The 19415-nt window shown below is 39.7% G+C and overlaps 2 protein-coding genes across 5 annotated transcripts in view; one reads left to right on the forward strand and one right to left on the reverse strand.

Moving 5' to 3' along the window:
• Positions 1-3042: 3042 nt before the first annotated feature.
• ARV1 (ARV1 homolog, fatty acid homeostasis modulator) overlaps positions 3043-19415 on the reverse strand; it is a 43317-nt gene continuing 26944 nt past the window's right edge. The window contains exon 6 of one of the 4 annotated variants that reach the window (XR_014024492.1): positions 3043-3152. The gene's annotated coding sequence lies outside the window, so the exon portion shown is untranslated. Of the gene's footprint in view, positions 3153-4527; positions 5343-10728; positions 12166-13648; positions 13705-19415 lie in introns of those variants that run through there. The other 3 variants (XR_014024493.1, XR_014024494.1, XR_014024495.1) reach the window with 3 other exon arrangements.
• Positions 6652-18133, forward strand: FAM89A (family with sequence similarity 89 member A). Its single transcript, XM_081312715.1, has 2 exons — positions 6652-7029; positions 16231-18133. The coding sequence occupies exons 1-2, from the start codon at positions 6739-6741 to the stop codon at positions 16387-16389; spliced, it is 450 nt and encodes a 149-aa protein (XP_081168841.1). The 5' UTR covers positions 6652-6738; the 3' UTR covers positions 16390-18133.

A 19415-nucleotide genomic window follows, 5' to 3' on the forward strand; every position in this document is an offset into this window, starting at 1 on the left:
AAGCTCACGCCTACTGCTTCAGTGACTCCATCCAGCCACAGCATCCAGCCACCTCATTTACTTATTTATACCTGATAACCAATCCTAAATTAATTATCATTTCTTTCACATTCCTTCACCTCTTTCCTTTTTTTTAGATCAGTGTCTTTCTATACTTCTAGATGTTTATTAGCCTCCCTTCAGAGGTCCAGCTGTGCTGAAATACAGTAAAAATAAAACAACCCTCACTCATTACCGATGTTTATGCTTTTTTCAGACTAGAAAATAGGTTTCCTGGATTTGTATCTGTTTCCTATTATAAGATACCCAAGTTCATTACGTGTCATCAAAATGCTGTTTCCTCTGCTTCCTTTGATGGACGCTGATACTGCTTCCTTTCAATGACTTCACCCATCCTCACTTCTTGTAGAGTAGCCTTCTGAATTAAATCAGACTTGGTTTCTGCTAGAGTAAAACTAGCCAGGCAACTTTCACTTATTAAAAATGGGTGTCTTGCCCGTAAGTGGGAATATTGTTATCAATAAGCAAAAGTAATCTGTAATTAAATCCAAGAAGTTTAAAAGCAAAGAAGCAGATGAAAGCAATTTTAGGTCATTTGTAAACAACGTTCTCCACAACTTGAGAGAAAGTGTTGCAGTCTGATCTCCCTTTGTTTTCGTTTTAAGCATTTATTTAAAGACATTGTCATTTCTGCAAATTCAGATACCCAATACTCTGTTGCATTTGAGTATGCTAGGACCTGCTCTTTAAAAACAGTATTTACTATTTTTGATTTAGTAAAAATATGTATTGACTCTCAGGCCATGCATCTCCAAGCACTGAACGAAGCTTTTGTGGCTCTTAAAATACCATAAAAACTATAAAGCTGTAAGAACTGTAACATCTATGAACAGGACCATATGCAGTGAAACAATATCTTAATTAAATCACAATTAAATTTCAAGCAATCCACTTCCCCCCCCTTCGTCTACTTTTGTTTCTAGGAAAATGCTGCATCTTTATAACACCTTATTTCTGGTCTTGCTCAAATCCATGAGTTAAATTCTCCATGATGAAATACTTGGGAGATTTAAAAACTTGCTCAGCTGTGTCCTTTTCAGTACAGATAATCCTTGAGTTATGAGCACAGTTGCGCCCAATAGTTCTGTCGTTAAGTGAGACATTTGTTAAGTGAGTTTTGCCCCATTTTATGACCTTTCTTGCCACAGTTGTTAAGTGAATCACTGCAGTTAAGTTAGTAACACGTTTGTTGAGTGAATCCCGGCTTCCCCATTGACGTTGTTTGTCAGAAGGTCATAAAAAAGTGATCGCATAACTCTGGGACACTGCAACCATCATAAATATGAGTCAGTTGCCAAGCGTCTGAATTTTGATCATGTGACCTTAGGGATGCCGCAATGTTCCTAAATATGAAAAATGTTCATACGTCACTTTTTTTCCAGTGCCATTGTAACTTCAAATGGTCACTAAAGAAATTGTCGTAAATTGAGGACTACCTGTGTTGCTTTCCCCTTACTCAGTTTTTTGAGCTGGTTTAGCTTTAAAGAATATAATAAATGATTTATTTCAGCTTTCTTAAAGCATCTCATGCAGCTTTCTTTTCTACTCCTATTGGTTGAACCACAACTTGTGGTCACAAAACCTCATTGCTTTCCCCAAATGCCCCACTTCAATTTCTCCCTTTTAATGCAAGAACCTTGCTGCATGAGGGTGCTTCTTCTACCTGTTCTCCACTATCACTAAGCCCCACCTTACCTCTGACACAGAGGGCTAGTGAATGTGTCAAGCCATAATTGCTGATCCTTGTTTTGCTGACTAAACTACAAATGTCTGGGACCACATGATTCACAAGCAAATCACATCATGGCTTAGTGCAGGGGTCCTCAAACCTGGCCCTTTTATGACTTGTGGACTTCAACTCCCAGAATTCCTCAGCCAGGCACGCTGGCTGAGGCATTTTGGGAGTTGAAGTCCACAAGTCATAAAAGGGCCAAGTTTGAAGATCCCTGGCTTAGTGCAAGATGTGAACCCAGTCTATATTTATAACCCTCAGGGCTAGTAATCATTGTCATGGATAGTCTTATACTCTATGGATTTGTTCAATTTCCTATTAAAAGATGTCCAAGGTGGCAGGGGTTACTAGGACGTAAACTTAACACTTTTATTGAAATCTGTCCTGCAAATGCTTAAAAAGTTCTTTCCTGCATCAGGTAATCCTGTTTTTGTACTTCAGAGAACTTGAAAATTTGTACTGATTTTTAAAATGCTTTTCGGAACTTATTTTGGAGATGATGGATGATGATTCTGCTGGTGTTGTTGGCTTTTTATTATTTATTTTTATTTGTTAAATTTATTTGCCACCTATCTCACCATATGGCTACTCTTCTAGGTGCCTTACAACAATAAAAAGGAAGAAACAAACAGAGCGAAAACAAAACAGAATACATTTTGTAATGCATATAATGCCCCACTCTGTGGCTGCCCACATTTTCCGGTTTTGAAAACCAAACACCAGGAGGAATTTCTTCAGGATGTCTCCCTTGGTGTTAACAGAGGGTGTCATGGTAGGCTGCAGGCTTTTGGAAAGACTGTATAATAAAAGACAAGGATTTGTATGCACCACGTATACACATACAGACTCCCACATCTTTATTAAATAAATGGAAGAGCACCACTCCCCACTCATCACAATTTCAATCAAATTCTTCTCTCCTTTGAAAAAAAAAATTCAAAACCAATTTCTCTTCTCATCCCATTGAGGAATGGCCTGCATGCCTCTATATGTATTAGCAAATGCTGGGAATTAAGTTGAAGAAGTATTATCTTCTTTGTGTCTAGAATATCCCATCATTTAACCACACTGGAGGGGCCTTGGATTCTGGAACTATATATGAGGGAGAACATCATGTCCTGCTGTGTCACACCCTTGACCAAATTAAAATGTTGCTCCTACATTTTCTCCTGGGATAAGCTATTCCATTGCTTATTTAATTGTTAATTGACTTCCTCTTTTTTTAATCCAACTTTCTTCACATGACAATACCTTTTTTGAAGTGCAGTGACTTGAAGAGTTCTATGTTTGTACCAAACATTTTTATCATACATCGATCCATCCATCCATCCATCCATCGCCACCAAAATATTCTTTTTGACTGTATGGACAAATGGCTATTATCTTGACTTGTCTTTATGTCAGGGGTGTCAAACTGCCAGCCCGTGGGCCGGTTGCATCATGCAGAGGCCACGCTCACCCGCAATGCGAAAAAAGTCACGATATGTCATGACAGCGAGTTTGAAACCCGTGCTTTATATGTAATATCTCTTTGCTAACCAAATGCAAATTTATGTATTTCATTTGCATCCTAAAAGCTCTAAGCTGCTAAAAATTTAATCATAAGATGAAAGCCTCCATAACAAAAAAAAGAAAATAATTTAAACATACATCAAAATACAAATTAAAAGGTAAAATTGGGAACTACAAAAGTTGTGCACTTACGAATCTCATTTCCAATCAAAGCATCCCCTTGTCTTAATACTGGTAGCTTTTCTAAAGCCCCCACTTTAGCAACATGCTTTGAATAAATAGGGCTATCTGACACATTTATGAAATTATTTGCTTATAGGGAGTTAAATAATTCCTCCATTCATGCTTACTTCAAGGAAAGACCTATTAATAGGCCTTAACTCCAGTTACTGTAAATAAGGTGATAGCTTCAAAAGTATAAATGCTATTTTAAAGCTGTCTGTGTCTCTTGAATGGAAGCTTCTAGGCATCACCTGTTAAGCAAGGTGGCGTCTGAGTTAATACTGGTTTCAGAGATCACTAGGGAATCACATGCAGCCTGTAGGCTAGAATAGAAAATTAAAAAAAAACATACTGGATGAAGTGAGAGGCAAAACACTTCTGTAGCATTGTTATGAAAAGATCAAGATGCATCCACATATAGTCTACCTGAGGGAATCTTTATTTATTCAGAAATAAGTACCAGTGCAGTCACTGGGGCTTATGGTCAGGATCAGTATATGCAAACCACATATAAAATGCACCCTTTTTGCCCATCATATTTAATCCACGTAAATGATCGTCTTGAATAAATCAGGATTGGGCAACTGGATTGCAATACCTGTCATTCTTTACCCCTGGCATTATCTGTATGTATGTGTATGTATAATGTGTGTGTGTGTATTGGAAGTCAGCATCCACACCCCTCCCCCAGAGAAGGAAATATTTTTGGGGGATATTAAAAGGCAGAATAATGGAGGAAAAAAAACCCTTAAAAGGCTTTTCTGCCCAAAACTGAGCAGGCCAGTGCTGTAGAAATGCAGATTTGATAATCCTATTCAGAAAAACTGGGGCCACCTATTCATAAGCAAAATGCCTTCAGCCCCAGCCCCAGCGAAACAGGACATGACCTTTAGGACACAATAGAATTAACCCAGCACCATTAGAATACCAAAAGGACACACTCAAGCTCACCTCAAAGTACATGCCACACGAACAGGAAGAACCTAAAATACAAAGCCCAAAGAAGGTATAAAAGCCCACCTATCCCAGCTCCATTTTGTCAGCCACCCCAGAAACATGCAGTGTCACTGAAGTTTCTGGCAACTAAATAAACTGAACCTTCTTTCCTAAGCAGTCTCCATTTTGTTTATTCCCAGCTTGGACTGGACCCTGATGAAGATTTCTCTCTCTCTCTCTCTCTCTCTCTCTCTCTCTCTCTCTCTGTGTGTGTGTGTGTGTGTGTGTGTGTACATATACATATGTAGGTCTTGGCGTATTTGGGTCTTTTCCCGTGTAAGATTGAGGGTGTCTTGGTGATGTTTCGACGAGGTCCCACTCATCATCTTCAGGCTTGTGCCTTCGACTTCGTGCTTGTGCGAGCAAAGCGTGATCGGAGCTGCCGTCTCTCTATAAATATTGGTGGGGGGGTGTGGGGTGCTGGCTTTGTTGCTGTAAGAGGGTTGGTTGGCTGTGTTGTTACATGTTGATTGGTTGATGAGGTTATTGTTTGTGGATTAGTCTGCTGTTTTGTAACATCCTGTGTGGCTGAGGTGTTGGCTGTGTGCCCATTAGTCTTTTGTGTTGTAACGATCTGGATAATGGATAACAACCTGGATAACAACAAAAAAGACTAATGGCTGGATACTGGAGTGGGTTGCCATTTCCTTCTCCAGTGGATCCCGTTTTGTCAGAACTCTGCGCTATGACCTGTCCGTCTTGGGTGGCCCTGCACGGCATAGCTCATAGCTTCAATGAATTACGCAAGCTCCTTCGCCACGACAAGGCAGTAATCCATGAAGGGGATGTTTGTGGTACTTTCATGATTATTCATGGACATCTGGAGAAGAGGAAAACATTTGAGTTGCCTAATGCACACATTCCCAGCTGAGGTCGAACAAGGCGATGCTCTGCCTGGTTTCAGCTCTTCTCCTATAAACAAGTGTCCTGTGTTTCCCCAAGGAGCAATAATTCACTAAATCACTGTACGTGGCATCTTTCTAAAACATCATTACCATGAATATCTTTAATCTATTGTATTTGTGTCCATCTTTCAGTTAGTTTAAATGCCTGGCAACTTTCCCAACAAGCCCTGCAGTTTGCCTGGCAAGATTTCAGAAGTGCTTTGCTCTTGCCTGCTTCCTAAGGCTGGGACTGAGTGACTAGCCCAAGGCCACCAAGCTGGCTTTGTAGTTGTTTAACCCCTAGCCCAATCTGGCTCTCTCTTACAATTATTGCAGTGGTTCCTCATTTCTCCAAGTTGGAAAAATGGAGAAGAATTTTGGAAAAGAATCCAGCTCCAGATCTTCTCCTCATAGACCTGATGGTTTTAAAAATAGATAACTAGGTTACAACCAAAAACCAGGTGATGGATAGATTGTCAGGAGAAAATCTAGCTACCCGGTCACTAAAGAGTCGACACCAAATGGAAGGCATGCACAGCTTACAACTTAGCTGACAGCTTAGTGACCATTCAAACTTACAACGGCACTGAGGGCGGGATATAAATGTAATAAAAATAAATAAATAAAATAAATAAATAAATTTTTCAGTTACAACCTTTGCAGCATCCCCATGAGCCCTGTGCTTAAAATTCAGATGCTTGACAACCCGCTTGTACTTACGACGGTTGCAGAGTCCCGGGATCACTTTTTGCAACCTTCTGACAAGTAAAGTCAATGGGGAAGCCAGATTCACTTAACGGCCAGGTTACTTGCTTATCGACTGCAGTGATTCGCTTTAACAACTCTGGCAAGAAACGTGGTAACATGGGGCAAAAGTCACTTAACAAATTCTCACTTCACAACATAAACGCTGGGCTCGGTTGTGGCCGTCAAGCCGAAGGACTGCTTACTACCTGTAATCTGTTTCAGTTCTTTGAACTCCAGGCTGCCTCGCCGACTTTGCTCCGAGGAAGTCACCGGAGGACAGCCGAGCGGTACCACTCGACGCTTTCTATTTCGGCCGCTCCTCTTCGGGAGCCCGCTTTTCCGATCGCTCGCTCGCTCGCTTTTCGTTTCCTTTCAGGGGCCGCTCCTGAAAGCGAAGGCCCGGAGAGGGCGGGGCGGGGCGGGGCGGGCTGAGGCGAGGCCGGCCAAAGGGGGCGGGCCCGAGCCGGACAGAAAGAGGCTTTTCTCAATGCAGGCTGGAGGTGCGGCGGCGGCGGCGCGACGTTGTTTTGTCGCCGCGGATTAACTGCCTTCGGCTGCCTCGGAGGCGACGTCCCTCCGAGCGCCATGAGCGCGTCGGGGCTGCCTTGGAGCATCGACAGCGGCGGGTCGGGGCTGCCTCCGCTGCCCAAGAGCCTGAGCGGCTTACTGAATTCTTCTTCCAGCGGAGGCGCCCCTGGCGGAGCCGGAGGGCGCTGGAGAGACCTGGAGCGGCTCTACGCGCAGAAGTCTCGCATTCAGGACGAACTGAGCCGGAGAGGTAGCCGCGGCGGCGGCGGCGGAGGGGGGCGAGGATCTCCTCGCCCGCCGAAGCCCCCTAACCTCGACGCCGCCTTGGCCCTGCTCCGTAAAGAGATGGTGAGTAGGCGGCGGCGGCGGCGGCTGCTGCTGCTGCCAAGACCGCCCGGGAGCTGCTGGGCGTACCGCCGCGAAGAAGCGGCGCATTCCTGGACCAGGAAAACTGTCCTTGGAACATTTTTTGGGGGGATCTTTATTTCCCCCCCCCCCCGTCGTGCACTTTCACGAAATGCCGTGCACCGAAACTCCCTCGGTCGAGCCAGGGCTGAATTGAGCCCCCGAGGGCAAGGCCAGCCTTGGCTTTAGCAAAGTGAGAAGCCAGGCGAGAAAATCGGAGCAAATTCAGCCTCTTTCTTCGGACGGCTCCCTCGAGGGCTGCCCTGGATATCCGCGGCTAGCACCTCGTGCCGATTTCTGCTCCCGGAGAAAGTGTCGCTGGCACGAAACGCGGGGCTGAATAAACCAGGCGGTTGCAACTTATCTCCCAACTTAAAAAAATAATAATAATCGCAACACCTCGTGTGTAACTTAACAGGATTAGAAGCTTTTTTTTCCCGCCCGCCTCCCCCCCAGCCTCGGGGGGGGGGGTCTCTGGTATTTTTGGCTTGCAGGATTTTTTTTTTAAAATTTCTAAGCCAGAGGGGTGGGTTGCTTGGAAAGTTTTGTGGCAGTTTTAAGGCGCAGATTCTTTGAATGCGTGATGCTTCGTGAACGTTTAAGTTAGGCTAGGAAAAGCAGAAAACCCTCTCTCTGCTGCAGTGCATATTGGGCAGAGTAGTGGTTGAAAGAGAAGAGCTTTCAGCTGGGACCTTGCAAGCTCCAGTCGTGTTTCTTCAAGTTTACATTGGCATAGAACTGGGGAATCTCTCTCTGTGTGTGTGTGTGTGTGTGTGTATGTATGTATGTATATATATATATATACATATGTATGTATAGGTAAAGGTTCCCCCGCACATGCGTGCTAGTCATTTCCGACTCTAGGGGCCGGTGCTCATCTCCATTTCAAAGCTGAAGAGCCAGCGCTTGTCTGAGGACCTCTCCGTGGTCATGTGGCCGGCATGACTGGACGCCAAAGGCGCACGGAACGCTGTTACTTTCCCACCGTAGTGGTCCCTATTTTTCTACTTGCATTTTTACGTGCTTTCGAACTGCTAGGTTGGCAGAAGCTGGGACGAGTAACAGGTGCTCACTCTGTTACGCGGCACTCGGGATTCGACCCACCAAACTGCCGACCCCTTCTGATCGACAAGCTCAGCGTCCTAACCCACTGAGCCACCGCGTCCCATATATATATATATATATTCCCGTGTAAGATTGAGGGTGTCTTGGCGACGTTTCGACGAGGTCCCACTCATCATCTTCAGCACGAAGCCGAAGACACAAGCCTGAAGATGACGAGTGGGACCTCGTCGAAACGTCGCCAAGACACCCTCAATCTTACATGGGAAAAGACCCGAATACGCCAAGACCTACACACACACAAATATTACAAGGCAGGCTGCTTCGGAATTTACTCAGAACGTAGATGAAGGGCTTTAATTCTTGTAACGCATTACAGGATATAAATACTAGAGGGGTTTGGACAATAGCCAGCCCCATTTTCTATTGAAATAATGTAATAAAATGAGATGGTGCCCTGGTTGTAGAAGTTCTTCCTCAGGAGGGTTAGATTATTTTCCACTTTGCTGCTTTCTAAAACTCTTATTTAAGATCTTTTTAAAAATCCTGCCATCATCATCATCATCATTATTATTATTATTATTATTATTATTATTATTATTATTATTATTATTATTATTATTATTATTATTATTATTATTATTATTAAACTCAAGGTGGCAAATACATCTACTATCCCTTTCTCCTCCTATTTTCCCCAAAACAACAACCCTGTGAGTAACTTTGGCTGAGAGAGAATGATGGTCCAAAGTCACCCAGCTGGTTTTTATGGCTAAGACTGGAGTAGAACTCACAGTTTCTTGGTTTCTAGCCTGGTGCCTTAATCACTAAACCAAACTGTCTCTTTTAAATCAAATTTGTTGAGCTTTTTTGCATTAATCTTGGATGCCATAGGCTTTGCTTTTACCTTCTTTTCCCCCCATCTCTAAGATGGAAATGATTATAAACAGCTTCAGAGCAGTCAATTAATTCCTGGCTGGGGAAATTCTGGGAGTTGAAGTCCATCTATTTTAAAGTTGCTATAGCTAACAAATGTTCCTTTAGAGGAAAGAAACAGAAAGGGTCTAAACTTTTGAAAAGTGTAAGCAAAAGTTGCTTAAACAAAATTAACAATTATGGCCACACTTGGAAAATTTCTTGGCTGTACAGGAGTTTAATTGGTCTGTGAAGTTTTAAAACACACACTAAATTAACGTAAGATTATTTTAACAAATCACCCTTCAGATATAGAAGAATCTTGGCAAGAGAATAGAAGCTGCTGTTGGAAAAACCCAAGCCAAAGTCTCCTTTAGTCTGTGGAACTGGTTGTACTATTCTTTGCCCTGTGGTGTAGTTACTTAGGTAGTTATTATCATCTCTTAACAACAAACCAGGGATAGTGACTGTAATGTTCTGCCTGGAGTTCAAAGAAAGTAAAAACCTAATGCAAAAATCTCAGCAGGATGGAAAATCTTAGGTTTCTGATGTCATCTAAAAGATGTTTTGACAAGACATCCTTTCATTTTGACTCTGTTTTTTCCCCTCCCATTCTCCAACACTCACTCTTTTTTTTCTAAATAGGAAACAGTAAACTAAATAGGAAATTTGAAAGCTCTTTCTTTTTCCTCTTAAAACAAAGGAATGTAATTTTATCAGTGAGAAATTCTGTTCCAGTTGGAATTCTTTTTTCATCCTGTCTTCTTCCTTAACGATGTTCTTATTGTGCATAAACTATCTTTCTTTACTCTCTTCAGATTTCGAATTAGAATTATTTTATTGTGGTTTGGAAAATGGAATGTGACTTCATGGACATCTTTGGTTCTATCTTTTGAAGTGTGGCGCATTGGCTTTTGCTTTAGGCAGGAATGGTCCCTGGGCTGAATGCCGATTCCTGACAGCTGTAAATTTACATTGGTTTTCAAACAAGCAGTCAGTTTACAGATTAAAATATAGGGAGTATGCCATATTTCAGAGCAAATAGGAGATGGAAGACAGGACTAATTGACCTAACTCTGAATCACAACCCTGGTTTTCCATTTGGCTGAAACTGTATCTCAATAACAATGAATTGTTTTATTGTCATGGCAAAAAAAACCTTCAACATTCTAGTCTAAAACATTTTCTGTGTTTAAAATGTGTGGCTTTGACCAAAGGGAGTTCCAAAGTAAACAAGTTTTCCACTTACAGTGAAGTGAAATAGGATTTAATTATTAGGTTAACTTAAAGCCTTTGTGTTGGATCTGACATGAAATTCCTGAAGGCAACAGTGATTTATTCCTGCCTGGCACACCTCTGATTAAGCAGTCTTTTTTTCTTAGTCATTACAACTCCCTCCCATAGACTGATACATGTCTCTACATAAATATGCACCATTCATTATCATTTTAAATCTAGCTAGCTCAAAATGTGAGCTAAGCATTTTCTCTTTGTAATATTTGTGGTGTGGTGCTGTCAGCCTAGAAATAAAAGCTTCTGGAAATATTATTTGAATGCATTATGATGTAGTGGAATGAAAGAAGTGGCAGAGCTAATACATATTTCTCTCTAGCAAAATCCACCCTCATAGCAAATCTGTCAAAACTTACCAGTCACGGTCAGTGTACTGATGACTTCTTCAATTTCAGCATAATAGGAGAAACATGCCTTAGATCTCATCTCAGTTTAACTGAGTTTAACTCAGTTTATTTAAATTAAATAAAATAAATAAATAAACTACTCCATGCATCAGATGAAATGAATTACAGTTCCCACATGTTTAGGCCTCTCAATACAAAAATCAGAATAATCAAACTGGACTCCTTCTGATTTCAAGAAATGCAGTTTTCTCTTGGTGTACGTTGGGATACCACTCAGCATTCCCCACCTACTAAGCAGATGGGAGCACTAGATAGAAGATCTAGGATTACCTCTAAACCTAGCAAGGGAAATTCCAGTACCAATTATGAACGTGCATCAAGGATTTAATATTTGCACTTACATCAATGGTAATAAGACAGTACTGTGCTTACGGTTTTGCCATCTAGATTTTAACCATACAGAGAATGACAACTGTCAGATGTACATGTTGGATTCAAAACAGGCAGCTGAGATCACATTGCTAATATCCAATGAATAATGGAAAAGGAAAGGGAGTTTCAAAAATATGTCTGTTTTTATCTAGGATTTTTTCTTTCTGTAGGTTCCATTCTAACTGTGCTTCCTGATCATCTTTAATAGGCAGCTGAGGTGGCCGAATTTACCATGTTGTTTGCCTATTAAAGATGATCAGGAAACACAGTTAAAACAGAATACAGGTAGTCCTCAGGGTATGATGCAACTGGGACTGGAATTTCTGTCACTAAGTGATGCAATCGTAAAGTGTGATGACACATGACCACACTGCTCATCAATAGCAATCTCAGAAATCCCTGTTGCCATTGTTAAGTGAGGATTGTAGATCATTAAGCAAGCATCTCAAGTGATACAAACATGGGAAGAGATACCGAAACTGCTCCAAGCAAGCAGGCTATTGGGCAAAGCTATGAGTTGGTAGGCAAGAGCCACAGGTGAGTGCCACAGAGTGCGGGGAAGTGGGTGCTGTGAGTGGACACTGCAGAGCACAAGATGCCCATGCCACCCAGGGTTCCTTGGAAGAAAAAGCAGTGGGGAGCCACTTGCAACCTCTTGCCAGCTTCCCCATTGACCCTGCCCGTGGGGAGCTGGCAGGGAAGGCCACAAAGGATCAAATGACTGTAGAACAGTGCGACTGTTGTAATTACGAGTCAGTTGTCAAGTGCCCTAATTGTGATTGTAGGAACACTGTGATGGCCACAACTACTAGGACCGATTGTAAGTCCCCCTCATTTAGCATTGTCATAAAGTCTATGATAAATCTGGAAGAATATTGAAGTGCAAAGACATCTTGACTTCAAAAGTATGTTTTGTCAGGGCTATAGCCGTAACATACAGTTATGAAAGTGGGATCACCAGAAAGCTTGAATAAAGGTAAGTTGAGGACTATGTATTGTGCTTCTGGGGAAGATGGCCGATGACACTGGACTGCAAGAAGAAGAAAAAAAATCACTGGATCCTAGATGAATTAAAGTTAGACTACATATCAAAAGCATTAATAATGAGGCTAAAGCTGACATACTTTGCACACTTAATGTAAATGCAAGAGTAATTGGAGACGATCCAGTTGCTTGGAAAAATCAGAGCCTTTGAAGAGGCTGACAGCAGATAAGGTGGCTAGATATTATCACTGATGACATAAGCAGCACCACACAAAAGTTTGAAGATCTGAACCTATACAATGACTGAATAACAAAAGGCAACTGGTTATCAGGCAAATGTTTTGGACTACAAATACCTTAGTCACTAGTCAGGTACTCTGGAAATTGTAGTCCAAAACAACCGGAATAAATAAACTGCCTATCTCTCATCTAAGAGATACTGTCTTTAACTGGCAGAAATTAAAACCAAAAACTCTTATTTGTGTTTTCCATTCCTTTCTTTCAATGCAGTCACTGAAGCTATTTGTTCATATGCAAATTACCCCCCAAACAAGCAGTCATTTTTAACAAGGATGGGAAAAGAATGGGACTGAGGTGTGGGGTGTAGAAAAGGCTAACTTTTCTTTTTCTCACAGCATTTTCCTTATTTTAGCGGAGAGTTGGGAAGGTTTATGATATTATTGCTACTAGTTTAAATAGTGGGCATATGCAGCATGCGAATTGACTTTCCTCAGAATCCTTTATTCCGATTTTAGTATCTTCACAGAATGAGGAAATGTATACAAATAGTGAGTGGGCAATATCAATTTATAAGTCATATAAATATAGTAAGGATAACAAAGATATATATATATATATATATATATATATATATATATATATATATATATATATATATATATATATATATATATATATATATATATATATATATATATATATATATATATATATATATATATATATATATATATATATATATATATATATATATATATATATATATATATATATATATATATATATATATATATATATATATATATATATATATATATATATATATATATATATATATATATGGGGACCTGGAGTTTGGCTGTGTGATTTATATATAATGATGAGATTGTATCTTAGGGATAAGAAACTAATTAGATGGAAGTACTATTGTATCTGTATATCTTCTGGATATTTTTCTTGCCATATATATCTTGTATTCATTTCAAAAACTTGTTTACCGGGATACATTTTCTCTCTGCTTTGTCTAATGTATATCTATCTGTCTGTATTATAGTAGGTTTTACTACATGGCCTGGATACTTCAAGACAGATCTTCAAGTTAATTTTAAGATTACCTTGTAATTATTTATTTTGATTAACAAATGAAGTCATATCTTGGTCCACCTAAAAGCAGGAAAACAGTAGTAATATTACCTGGAAGCTGTGTAGCACTGCTTTATTTGTTTGGGTTTTTTTCTGCAAGCAAACTAATCTTGGAATTTGCAGCATATAAATTTAAATGCAGCAGAGATCTATTCTGTTTTCTTTCTCTTTGCATTAGAAGTTTGCAGAGATGAGCAGTTGCCTAAAAGGCAGGAGAGAATGGGATACATTGAACATTCTCCTTTATCTTTCTTCTCATTACAGTTCATTTCATAAGCTGCTTTTTAGAATATCATTAGTTAAAAGTGTCTTGGTGGGATACAGGTTGAAACATACAGTTAAGAATAATATACTTCAGCTAAGCTGGGGCAGTTCTGGAATCCACTGTGATCTTATGTACTTAACAGAATAACAGAGTTGGAAGGGACCTTGCAGTTCTTCTAGTCCAACCCCCTGCTCAAAGAAAAGAAATATTAATACTATACTTCAAATAAGATCTACTTTTCCCTTTCACATGCATAGTCCTTTATTGAGGTAACTGCAGAAAGTAAGGAGTAATGTAACATGTTGTGTATAAAGACTATAAAATGCCATAGACTTCAGTTATATCCTGCACTTTTTAAATTATTAAATGACCATATGGAAGTGGTCAAAAGATCCAGGCCATGTCCTTCCTACATTTTTTTTTAAAAAAGGCAGCTAGTCCTAATCTGGCCTGGGAAATCACTGAAAGGTGGGAAATAGTGTAGTTAATTGAACATAAACCAGCATTGTAGAAAGCTACTTTATCAATCTGAGTGCTCTTTAAGGGTCAAGCTAAACTGGATTGGATTTGCTAGTTGTGCTGATTTTATGAAAAACGGATTGGATTTTACCTGTCATTGTCACTTCCATTTGTTTTTCCTCCACTAATTTGTTTTAATCCTGCCTTTATTATTTTTAAAAATAACTCAAGGCGGTAGACATATCTAATAGTCCTTCCTTCTGTTTTCTCCACAACAGCCACCCTGTGAGGTGAGCTGGGCTGAGAGAGAATGACTGGCCCAAAGTCACCAAGCTGGCTTTCATGGGTAAGACAGAACTAGAACTCACAGTCTCTAGCCTAGCCTTAAATCACTAGACCAAATTGGCTCCCTTTAGATTTTTCCAAAAACATCTCTTGCTCTCTGCACAGAGTTCAATGTGAATCTTCGTCTTTAAAAGTAAAAATCACCCCTTTCAACTTATCTCATCTAACTGGAATATTCTTCTATTTAAATTTGTCAGAAAAATAATCTTTTCACTTATATACTATTTTTTCTGGAATTTTCTTAAGTTCTATTTCATTTGTATTATCAATCTGCAATATAGTATTAAAATATTGCTGTAAAACATGACCTCTGGTCTTATTCCTGGATGTCCCTTGGAACAATTCATAATTTTGCAAAACTTGTATTAATCTTACAAACCTTATCAGTCTCTGTGTCAATGTTATCTCCCCCCCCCATCCAGGAAATTTGACAGATTTAACACTTTTTTCTGATATCTTCTCCCTGGCCTTCTGGAATTGCTCTAAATCTTAAATATCTTAAAATCTTAAATCTTAAGTTATTTTTCTCTGTTCTTTCCAATAATGCCAAATCCTTTTCCATCTCTATTTATAACTCATGCCTTATTTTCCAAAACTTCCATTTTATTAGTAATGTAATTCTCCAGCCATTTCCCCAAAGATTCTTCAATCTTCTTAAGTTCTTCTTTTTACATATTTTTTTTTATTCCTGCAAATCCTTCTTCTATTTTTAAAGCATCCAAACTATTGGCAACCAATCATCTTCTTTCCAATTTCTTCAAAACATTTTCTGCAATAAATCTGGTGAAATGTCCTTAGTTGTAAATTGTTCTAGTGAGCCATCCCCCTCTTTCTCCTAAATTAACAGCTTTTCTTGTGGCTGCCTTTTTGAGAAAGTAAGTCAATTTTGTAAAAAAATAAAGTGCAGGTTTCTCCTCCCCCACCCCCTTTTTTCTTTTTACTACTTTAATCTCAGTTAGCTCCCTATAGTTACAGTCACAATTTAGCTCATTATTCTTATCTTGTTTGGTAAAATCTACCAGTTACCTACTTACACAGAGCTTTTACACCAGAGACAAATTCCTTATGTGTCTAATCACACTTGGCCAAAAAAGTATTGTATTGTATTGTATTGTATTGTATTCCATTCCATTCCATTCCATTCCATTCTATTCTACTGTCCTTAATAATAAACAATCATCATTCTCACAAATGTCTAGTCTATTACGCTAATTAATTTTGCTGTTTTGAAGGCCCTTTTATCGGATTTTGTTTTTTAAAAAAAATACTGCCCTCTTTATCCATTTAAAACTTTCTTGGATCAAAATGTTAAGCTTTTTACGTTTAAATTAAAATCCTTCAAAGTAGCATTTTTTTCTCTCTGCTTAATCTCAGAAAGAAGGCGCCTGCTTTGATTTTCACTGTTGTTTGGAGTATCTGTCTTTAGTTGTAAATGAGTTAAATCCAAAGGTATTTAAGAAAGGCTTTTGCCAGTCAAATGTCTGGCAAATGTCCAAATATTGTAGTTCAGTCTTCCTGTATAATTGACAGGCATACTGGTTTTATTATTATTATTTTTTTGAGGAGGATAAAATCATTGTGATAGGAAAAATATGCATGGGCTAACAGCTTATAGATAAAATCAAGCATAATATTAACGTGTGTTTTCTTTCTTATTAGGTTGGCCTCCGGCAGCTGGATATGTCATTACTGTGTCAACTCTACTCTCTTTATGAGTCAATTCAGGAATATAAAGGTGCCTGCCAAGCAGTATCAAGCGCAGACTGTGCATATGCACTGGAAAATGGCTTTTTTGATGAGGAAGAGGAATTTTTTTAGAATGAATATTTCTTAGAAAAGCCTTTTTTTTTTGGAGTGCAATGGAGTTGGCAGTTAAGAGATGAGCTGTGTTTAATTGGAACTCAAAGTACATTCTTTCTGCTCAAGAATTGCTCCATTTATTTCCGGCGTGCTGTTTAACCCAAGTTACACATTATGTAAATCCTGCTCTAGGAAAGTAATGTACAATGAATGTTGAAGCCTCCCGAAGCATGCTTGACAGGTCATGTCAGTGTAATTTGTGCATGGAGTGTTTCTAGATGGCAGATGTTGACAGCTATCTTTGTATAAGCAAAAGCGTGGCATTGTACACCTCATCTCAAATATTCTGACATGTAAGATGTAGTTATATAGTTTATTTGTAATCACTGAATAGATGTCTCCATAAACACCTTTTTAAAGCCTCTGATCTGTGGGATTGGAGTACTACCTGTTTTATGCCATAAAGGATGAATTCTGTAACATCTCAATAGTTTAAACTTCTTCCAAAGTTTTTACTTGGGTTGATGATCCAGTTCCCTTTCTTTCTTGCTAATGTCAGAATGACCTATTTAAACCAATGTAATAAAATTCTGTAACACTTCCTATATTTTTACTCAAATACAATAAGAACAAAACAGAGCAGCTCATTGTACACCTTGCAGCTCCATTAGCTTCCATAACTGTAATTTAGTTGCTCATTGTCCAGTTAATAATTTAAGTTTAACATACATGGATTAACAACATCGTTTGTAATACTAAAATGCTTGGAAGACAAATGGTCAATTTGTCTCTTACGGTCCAAAAAGACCTTAATGTGTATGTTATTATATACAGTTTTGTGTTTTTTTTATACTATAACAAATGAACGTTTGAACTGGAACTGTAATTTGTTAAGCTTTTTCATGGACATGTAATTTAGCACTTGGAGGTAGCCAAGGAAAGTTGCATGGCTGCCTTGGTGGACTAAAGTAAATTCAGAAACCCACAGCCTACCTCACATGAAGAAGTTTATAGGAACCCAAGCAGAAGATGGAAACCTCTGAACTGATCTTGTTCATAATGGTCAGAACCTGATTGGTTTCAGCTTCCTGAAATACTTTGGTAATTGATATACGGAGAAGGAAAGTGTTTTGCCATGCAGGAATATGATATGCCATGTAAACAAGTGATTTGTTTTCATGTGGAAGTCCTCTTTTAAGATTTGGAAACGTATTTTCAGCTTCAAAGGAGAAAACTGAGAAGACAAATACTAAATCTTCAAGCTTGTTAACTTTGGATGTGTCCAAAGGGAACAACAAAATGCGTAAAAAGGACAATCACATTCATAAACTTATAAAAGCAGCTTCTATAATCTTTTGTGTTGCTGTCTTGTACACTACGCTCATCCCTGCTATGTGATCCTGCCAGGTCTGTCACCAAATATTTCTGTTCTGCACATTAAGAGATCTGCTTTCAAAACCCAACTGAGTACAAAAAAAAAATCGCCATATTGAGTAAATGGTTGGTATATAAATATAATATATAAATAAAAAGTAATAGCCTAGCAAGCAGCTCTACCCACTCAGCTCTTTTTGGAACAGGGTATTTTTACTAGCCTTATTTTTTGTCCTGATTGACTCCGTCAATAAAATTGGGGAAATTGAAGATGGCACCCCTGTTGCTGAAATCATTTATTTATTTATTTAGCATATGATGGCTGAAATCAATAGTACACTAGTTCTCTAGATTACTTATGGGTTGGCTTCCACTAAAATCAGTGGGATAAAACATATCCATTTAGGCTGAACCCAACCAATGTAATAAGGATTCAAAAAAACATCGGTTATCCTCCAAATATTGATGAACTGTGATCCTCATCCTGCTCGGTATTGAGAAGTTTGGACAAGTATGCTGGCAAGTATAGATCTGCACCTTGTGACAGGCTGTGTCTACCCTGGCAAATATGTTCTCTACTTGTGGCCTTGATTTATAACATGTAAAGCAGGGGTCTTCAAACTTGGCCCTTTTATGACTTGTGGACTTCAACTCCCAGAATTCTTCAGCTGGGCATGTTGGCTGAGGAATTCTGGGAGTTGAAGTCCACAAGTCATAAAAGGGCCAAGTTTGAAGAGTCCTGATGTAAAGGCTTCCAGACTTCAGAGACTCTTCATTTAGGTCCCTTTGTTACCAATGAAATATTTCTCGGCCCAGAAGACGGGAGTTAGAAAATAAAGACGTTTCCACACCAATGCTTTGAGAGATATATTGGTTTAAGAGAATAGTTCATTGACAGAATTCTTGTAACCCTGTCCCCTTTTATTGTTATTGTTGTTATTAACATTTATATACCGCCCTTCTCCCTGAGGACTCAGGGCGGTTCACAGGGCAGAATAAAATAGCAAATACAAACATTAAAAAAGATTAAACAATTGCCCTAGTTAAAAACAATATAAATACAACGCTAAAAACCCCCAGAAAAATTAAAAAGCGAAAGATAAAACAACCCCAACACACCCCCCTCAGGCTAGGCCGGCTTGTACAAACAAAAATGTCTTGAGATCGCGACGAAAGGAGCGAAGATCGGGCGCCGTCCGGAGCTCTACCGGTAGCTGATTCCACAGCTCCGGAGCGCCCACAGAGAAGGATCTCCCCCTGGGGGCCACCAATCGACATTCTCTGATCGGTGGCACCCTGAGGAGGCCCTCTCTGTGGGAACGCACAGGGCGCAGGGAGCTTGATGCCGGCAGCAGATGTTCCCTGAGGTACTCCGGCCCCATGCCATGGAGTGCTTTGAATACCGTTACCAGTACCTTGAATCTCACCCGGAAGACAACTGGCAACCAATGCAGCTCACGGAGCAGAGGTGTAACGTGGGAGTATCGGGAGACTCCCAACACCACTCTCGCGGCTGCATTCTGTACCAGTTGGAGCTTCCGAGTGGTCCTCAAGGGCAGCCCCATGTAGAGAGCGTTGCAGTAGTCCAGACGAGAGGACACGAGCGCATGAGTGACCGTGCATAGATCATCCCGGCTAAGATAGGGCCGCAACTGACGCACCAGGCGAAC

Source organism: Vipera berus (assembly GCF_964194415.1).
Source record: "Vipera berus genome assembly, chromosome: 1".
Lineage (NCBI taxonomy): Eukaryota > Metazoa > Chordata > Lepidosauria > Squamata > Viperidae > Vipera > Vipera berus.